The 8,264-nt window shown below is 41.0% G+C and overlaps 1 protein-coding gene and 1 long non-coding RNA gene across 2 annotated transcripts in view; one reads left to right on the forward strand and one right to left on the reverse strand.

The window, feature by feature from the left end:
- Nucleotides 1-6: 6 nt before the first annotated feature.
- Nucleotides 7-8,264, reverse strand: part of LOC147753830 (uncharacterized) — a 14,353-nt gene continuing 6,095 nt past the window's right edge. The window contains exon 3 of the long non-coding RNA XR_015315993.1: nucleotides 7-298. This is a non-coding gene — a long non-coding RNA (uncharacterized LOC147753830). The remainder of the gene's footprint in view (nucleotides 299-8,264) is intronic.
- Nucleotides 4,577-7,726, forward strand: LOC111273167 (uncharacterized; the record flags this gene model as incomplete). Its single annotated transcript, XM_022854856.2, is given in 4 exon segments — nucleotides 4,577-4,785; nucleotides 4,965-5,225; nucleotides 5,432-6,084; nucleotides 6,437-7,726. Coding segments are annotated over 4 exon segments (1,701 nt in total). The 3' UTR covers nucleotides 7,100-7,726.

Consider the following 8,264-nt stretch of genomic DNA (forward strand, 5'->3'; position numbering starts at 1 on the left):
AGTTACAGTCAGTAGTCACTGACCGACACTGCTGCTGTTGATGATGATGACGATGGTGCTGTGGTCTTCATAGCATCATATGAGTTGTTGCCGCTGCTGCTGTTGTTAGTGGAAAATGGGGCCGCCATTCCTGGGGTTCTCCTTGCTCGTCCGTGTTGTCGTAGTTGTTGTCGACGTCGTTAGACAAGTCACAGCCGTAGGTGCTGTGCTGACCGGACCTACAGAACGCGACTTAGCTAACTGATCGTATATGCATCGGAATGGCGGGCGTTTGTTGCCCCCCCTTACCACGTTGACACTGCAGCATACCACACGATCAGCTCTTTAGTGCATTGTATAGATAAAACAGTAACATTGTATATTCGATAGCCGGCAAAAAACGGCCAGCTAACGTGGGACAATCGTGATGCAAACGTGTGACTGCTATCTAATGGTGTTATTATCTAGTAGAATCACACTTTGCGTGTATGGCTCTGTATAAGTATGTGCGCGCTTTTAGATAAATGCGCTCGTGTTATGTAGTCGATATCGCGTCTGTATTTCCATTAAATGGACACGTTAATAACAAACAGTAAAAAAAATGAATTCTAATAATTACTGCAGTTTTTTTTCACAAGTATCTGAAATTTTAGATGTTTTCACATTGTCAATGAACTTAAGGCCATCGAGAATCTACGTTACAAAAACAGTAATTTTTTTTTAGGAATCGGCCGTTTTGATTGAGCACAATTAATGGCAACACGTGCTGGTGGTACTTTCGGTTTAAAAGCCGTCTCGTTATTCTTTATGAAAGAACTATTGACCTGTATGACGTAAAGATCACATAACCAGTTTTTGGAAATATACATGTCAAACGCTTCCTCTTATGTATGTATTATAAAGTGGCTCCACCGCGCAACCTTAACGTAGATAATGATAGTAGCAAATGAATTACATACTACGGTAACTGCATACAACACTCGTGCCAATGAATGATCTGACAGACACAGTTAAGCGATGTTCTTAAGCTAAACAAAAAACAGTCTTGATGACTATTGAAAAACAGAGACCTGAATGTTTTACTGTAATGTAATATACTGTATATAATATGTAGTATAACAAAGTAAACATCGAAGGAAAGAATAAAGTGCGCGCTCGAACTGAGGATACTATTCTCTTTGTATCTATAAAGCATATATAACAGTAAAGTTTACATTGTTAGAGGTGAGATGATCTCGCATGGGACATTTTTGGATAAGGACATTTTATGGTCGTCGTGTGCGTTCGTTGGATAACATTTCGTTCATTGATGAGCTTTCGTTAGAGTTCGATGGATTTACACTTATGCTGTCTCTATGCAATTAGCAAACTGGAGATTATCACAGAAGGCGAGAGCCGATAAGAAGAGTACGGTGAGAGATGACATCGAATCCTCTGTATTTAACCTAACGCATTGCCCTAACGCCATTGCTTTGAATATTGCACGATTCCACCAATAAAAAAAAGCCCGCTATCTTGTGTAATGTCCAAACCCAGAAAAAGCGGCAAACATTGACAACAACTATGATATACATCTACGGAATTCTATGTTGTTTCGATTGCACTGACTGCTATTCTCTGGGCGAAAGCAGCTCATTAAAGATGGCTTCATTAAACATTACTTGTAAAAATTGAAATCTGTATGAAATAATTATTACTGGTCAAGCCGCGACTACAGTGTTCCCTATTGAGGGTAGAATTCTCTTACATTGTGTTACACATATATTTTATATATTAGGTACAATCTTTAGGTCTGATGCGAATAGAATACTACCTGTGTTTTCATACTGCGACGTGAATCGACTATGAGTCACGACAGGCTATAAGCAAATCCAGTTTCTATGTTACGAAATGAAAATCGTGCCCAGGAAGTCATCGAAGGTCGTACCACCGTTTAAAAATAAACTACACGAAGCCCTTAGACTTTAAAGATTAAAGCCGAACAGTTAAATAATTTTTATGACGGACAAGTCGTCATGAATGAATATTACGCTGACAGCCATAACCTATCGATTCATGGTGTTCTGTGTAAATTTACCTGCTGTAAGCCACTATACAAAAACGTTTTTAATCACTTGAATAGGCCGAATCCAGTAAAATTCAAAGTAATAATGATTTTTCAGTCGACTTTTGTATAAGTGTATTGGTGCTCGAGTTAATGACAAATACCGTTAAGCAATAGATTTCGTAACCGTTGTTCCAACTACTTCGCGCTTCAATATTTTTTTGTTACTTTCTCAGATCGGACATATGTTTGGTTAGAGTATCTTCTTTTCAATAACTTTCCATATATCATTGGTTGTATTGCTTGGGTCAAAGAAACCGCTAGAAAAAAAAAACTAATAAAGTAGGTCAACATTCCCTTTTGAAATAAAGCATTAATTTACTTTGATCTAATCTCGTCATTAACCTCCGCTTTGAGATATTTTTCCTGCGACAAGCGCACGCTGAAATTGACCTATTAGTAAGTGAAGCAAAAACGTTTCCAGAAAATTTATTAAGGTATTGTACAACTTGTAAAAGAATCGCGGATCTGTTTTTATTTAGATGCAGCTTACAAACAAATAACATTATATTTGACCGTTTTGAAAGATAAATTACATGAAAGGAATTTGATATGAATAATTCAGAGTGATATATGATGCCAAATGTAAAGTGTACGCATTCAGGGTAAATTTGACGTCTTTGAAGGGTCATTGCACATAAGTTAGAGCACACAAAGAAGAAGAAACTAATATCGTCTGCTACTAGAAAAAAACACTGTTTTAGGCGTTTGCGTTTTTTCTATGTGTACCCCCAAAGCAAAGAAACTAGCCGTTGACCTTTACACGATCTCGCCAAACCTGCGATCTTAGGAGGATGTGCTCATTCTGGTGTACTATGACAAATTAATGTACTGTGCCCGCAGATAAAATCTGCAGTAGATAGAAACATGCTACGTTTTCTTGAGAATTAAAGCTTTACCTCAAGATATGACGTAAAGTAAATATTTCAGTAAAGGGTAAAATCTCAAAACACCAATCCCCTGCAGTAAATAATATCGCTTGTGGTTGTATATTGATTGGGGAGTAACAGAAGGCAATGCTTATAGTTACGTTACTTCAGCTTTCATTGTAGATTTGCTGCGTACCTTTGAAGTGACCTATAATGCTACGGAGATTCTACTGAGAAGGCAAACGAACGCTGTTTATAAAAAAATTGGGTATATGCATTTTATAGTTGTCCAAGAACGGTAACGTTGTGTTTAGGAACATGTTGCTAGACGTAGTATATAAATTAGGTTTCTAATTATGTAAATTATCTTGTGCCAAAAGTACGCGAATATCAATATCCACTTGTATTAAACTGATGGAAAATGTACATTTTAGTAGTACAGCTTTAAAATTATGAGATATATGAAAGCACGTCTAGTTAGTTTGTGTCTTTCAGTGGGTTTATCGTTCTCCTTAATGGCTCTATCTAGAGAAAATATTGAAAAATATGCACCATGATCTTTGCTGAACCACTTGCCCAAAATCACTTGCACTGGATATTTCGATGTCCTTTACAGGCTGATTTTCTCTCAAGTGTTCGTTGTCTATTTTTAACTTTATCCAGATAGTAAAGTTTAAACCAACCAAAGCGTTTAACTGCCTTTTCAAACTTTTTCACCAGGTTAAATCTAAAGATATGACACACTAACAGGTCAAATAGATCAATACGATTAGTTCTTTCGGATACCGTATCGCGAATAGTGTGCCGTCTGTCGACAAATAGGATATTCCAGCTTTGGAGTGGATTAAATTATCAGTCTGATAACGCATGCCCTATTTCCACTATTTATTTGATTATATTTATTCCATAATTTATAGTTAGGTCTTGTAGGTAGATTGCTACCTAATAGGCACGTGTACACTGTCTGTGAGGTTGCAATTTTCTATTATATTTTTGATAGTGGAACAACGTCACCATGTGGAGGTCCATACAAGCAAGATTTAAATTTAATAAAGTCTATGCAAAAAATATATATTTTTATTTGCTTAAGCAAAATCATTCCGTTTGTGGTAGACTTTCAGCTGTTTGCTTGCCTAATAACGTTTCTCCGTATGATTTACTTTACATTAGAGAATTCTGTGTGTGTTCTAGGCCCAGTAGTAATAATGAGCTACCTTCCAGGCTCCCAGATACAATATCTGCTGAATAGCATTTATGGTCGTAACAAATTATTGAACTGTTATTGGTGTATAAAGCCTCTCAATAAGTAAAAGCAGGTGCAAACAATGTAGCACCGGTTTTGCAAATGGGTATCATTTGGCTCAGGACTGAAACATACGAGGAACATGGAAGAAGCCTATCTGAGTAAGCTGCTAAGGATGTTAGTAGTTATCCGAAAGAGAGAGAGAGAGAGAGAGAGCGAGAGAGAGAAAACAACTTCTGTTGATTGCAGGAGTTATATATTTGACTGGCGAATAGTCAAGATTTCAACGTGCGTATGCGTGTCACTATCGAACTAGCACTTCTTGTTATAAATAAATACGCAAATGAAAATAACGTTGCCGTCAAATCTGTACTCGTCCTTACAGGTGTTATGCGATTTTTTGTTGGTATCATCCCCGGACTCCGTTCCAGCATCTCCGAACGTTGACCCTTTCAAATACGCTCTGATGCGCGAAAAGATCCTTGAAGCTCTTGAGTACTTCACGCAAGCACCGTTTACCATCCAGAGGTTATGCGAAGTGATGGTAGAACCGAAGAAATACTATAAGAGGATTGACAAACTTATGCGAGGTACATGATGGTTATTTGTCGTCGTTTTTTCTTTTCGTAGTTATTACTATCTTGATTTTTTGAAACAACTTTCTGGCTCGGCTAAGTAAGAACTGCAAAAAGGAACGTCATTTTGTTAGAAATATATATGCAAGCAAGGAACGTAGCTTTAACGCCACCTACTTCGCCTTTTGGTGCAGCAATTGAAAAGAACCTCCTAGTAACGACAACCGTTGATCCGCGACGGCCTGCGAGTCCAAATGGAGAAACGGCACAAGCAAGCGGCGTAGTCAATGGCTACGACGAACGGGCAAATGGACACCATCCTGCTGGGCTTCGTGGAGTATCGGGAGTTCCCGAGGGCGCTCAGCTCAATGCAGATGCAGCAAGTGCAGGCCTGGACGAAGAAGAACCCATGGACATCACAGGTCCGCCAGCTCCACAACCGCACGCTGTTCTTGGTAGGTTTCATTAATCTCATTACTTAAGTACACAGTCAATGTGTCTTTGTACCAATTGTGACCGGCTACGCAAAAGTAATACGAAATTTAAGGCTGCAATCAAAGCTTTCGCTTAGTTTATGATACTTAGCCCCAGTCATCATAATCATCGATATTAAGCGGCTAATAAGTAGTATATTGCTTCGTATCATTATTTATGATTACAGACTGTCCTGCCGAGGCCATGGAAGGCTGCGAAGATGAGTCCGGAGAAGACATCGATGTCGATCAGGACAATCCCCAACCGACTGATAACCCCAGCCACGGAGTAGCATCAACAACAGGTTCGGGAATTGCCAACACAACCTCCGTTGAGTCTGATGGCCATAACCGCGTACAGCAACAATTAGACAACAGTAACAGTGGCACCAGTGGCGGCGTCGCCGGAGCTAACACCAGTGTTCAGGAGACAGGCGCAACAGCAGCCCAAAGTGGAGCAGGGAGCGGTGGGGGTGGCTCGTCCCAGGAAAATTTGCTTCATATTCAACAGCAGATGCGCGAACAGCAGCAGCAACAGCAGTTGATGGCGATGACTGGATTTGATGCGGCGTCAACCACGACAGCAGCTGGAGTTAACAAGACTGAAGGTTCTGCAGCCGGGTCCGGTGGGATAGGTTCCAAACCCGGGCCCATAGCAATGGAAAACCCCCCTGCTGGTTTGGGGTCGGGAACAGGTCAAGCAGGCCCTGGTGCCGCTCTCAATGATGAAGACAGCTGTAGCGATGTCGAGGCAGAAGGGGAGGGAGAACAGGACATGATACTCATGATGATGAGAGGCTCTCGAGGGGAGAGCGGACAAGACAACGAGCTTGAGCAGCAGGTAAGTAAACAGCTACCAATAGTGCCGATATTGTTGAAGATAAACAAATACTGTTTTGTCTTAAATTCAACTAAAAATAGTACATTCTTATGAGGCATGTTTTTTGGAAACGTCGTTTGTTGACTTTCAGTTGTGCTTTGTTTCCGGCCGCACTTGATTGCTCTTACAAATGTGCAGCGTATACAGTAGTACGTCGATGATAGGCGTTGGAGTCGCATAGATCCTGCATTTTTTTTACCAGACCTTTGATATTATCGGTGCGTTTAAGAATCACACCCCACTAGACTGCTTATCGAACAATCACCAAACAATGGTAGTAATCTTTTTGTGTTATTCTACGGGACGTTTCCAGGTTCCCCAGTTTGGATCGTGCGAATCGGGCGAGTCTGGAGGCTTATCGCCTGTTCAGTTTCAGAATGTGTCATCGCAGTCATCACAGGACGCGAAAAAGGAGAATCAGACGCAACAGCATCGTACGTCATCTCTAACGACAAGAACAAACTTAACGTCAGAAAGCACCACGCCAACAGCAGCGGGAAGCCAAGGCAGTCCCAGTGGAAGCCAGAGTTCACTCGTGGAAAGCAGTCAACAGCTACAGACAGATGGTGATAGCAACACCGAAGATACTACCAACCAAATCAGCCAGAACAACGAGGCCAAATCTCCCGAACCGCATCAAGAACAGGACAAAATTGTTAAGAGAGCCACGTCACGGTCACTGGGGAATAGCGAAGCGTTGGCATTGTCTGGAGGTGACCAGAACGGCGGGAGAACCGATGAAAATGGAAGGGTAAATAGACGCGGGCAGACAACACTAATGGAGAATACCGAGGAAGGAAGTATCGGGCAGAGTTCGAGTGAGCGAAGCCTGTCGGTAGCATCCGAAGCCTCCGTTAGTCGACTAGTTAAAATCGCAGGATCATCATCGTCCAAAACGAACGATGCCGAAACAGGGGAGCAGGTAGATCTTGATCCTACAGGCTCACCACCGAAAAACGAGGCTATCGCGAAGTAGTGATCGATCTCGAAATAACAAATCGCGGACGCAATTGAATTTCTTAATTAGTTAAATTAAGGAAATAAAGAATGACAAAGACATAGTTGGAATAGTTTAGGTGAAGAAGACTGTTTATATAGAATGAATATATGATCATATTGATAATAGCAGAGCAAAAGGCAACGCCAACAACAAAGCTATTCAAAATCCATTACAAAATTAAGTGGACGAAGCGGGAACAAATTAGCGTGCGCACACGAAACATATTTAGAAAGCGGAAAATGGTGAGCCGCATAAGGTGTGCTACCTTCCCGTCAGGGCGACGGGTGATAGGTAGTTTAGAAACGTTGTCAAAACAAGATAAACCAGTTGCTGAATTAATGATGTTGATCGTCAGCAAAGTTGCGGAAACTTAGGGAGCTATAGGGGATAAGTGGCGCAAGCGAATGATAAGCGACAGGCAACAGAAAAGGCGTAGTTTACTAGTTATTATTATTATTATGCATAAGTAATAACAGAACGAAGATAACGCGACGAAAGAAAGTGGTGCCCAAGTTATTATATGAGATAGACAATATAAAATACTTCCTCGTTCGCTGTTATATACAAAGTGCTCGCTTATGACGAAGATGGTGAAAACGTGTATGTACAGTTTTAATATGTGTGATGACGACGCCGATGAAAATAAGTTAGAAATAAGTGGCAAAAGAGAAGGCTGCTATGCTTTTATTCAGATGCCGTATAATACGAGATGCATCGGCACTGGCGGCGCGAATTTATTAGAGATGACGTAAACACAGCATAGAAGAAGCACAAATAGTGTTATTCTAGCCTCTAGATTAATCGGCTAACATGGAGGGCATGTAGGTGTTAGCAGGAGATCAGGGAGCTCATACATAAAGGCAAAGCGTACAATTTGAACTATACAGGCGATGATCGTAGTCAAATAATGAACACTGTTTTGCTTTAGAACTAGTAGAACTAAAGCGAAGGGGTGTAGAACAATTTGTTGCATTCGCCATTATGCTGCCATTATTATTTGTCGACTTCGCTTGAACTACTGCTCTGATCTACAGATCCACAACGTATAAGTCTGGATGAAGTTTAGCTGAATCAGAGCGGCGCTCAGCACACGGAATAGGGCAACGGAGATGGGGCGGGGGGGGGGGGGGGGGAGAGGGAG

This window comes from Varroa jacobsoni, unplaced genomic scaffold, assembly GCF_002532875.2.
Source record: "Varroa jacobsoni isolate VJ856 unplaced genomic scaffold, vjacob_1.0 scaffold_194, whole genome shotgun sequence".
Classification (NCBI taxonomy): domain Eukaryota; kingdom Metazoa; phylum Arthropoda; class Arachnida; order Mesostigmata; family Varroidae; genus Varroa; species Varroa jacobsoni.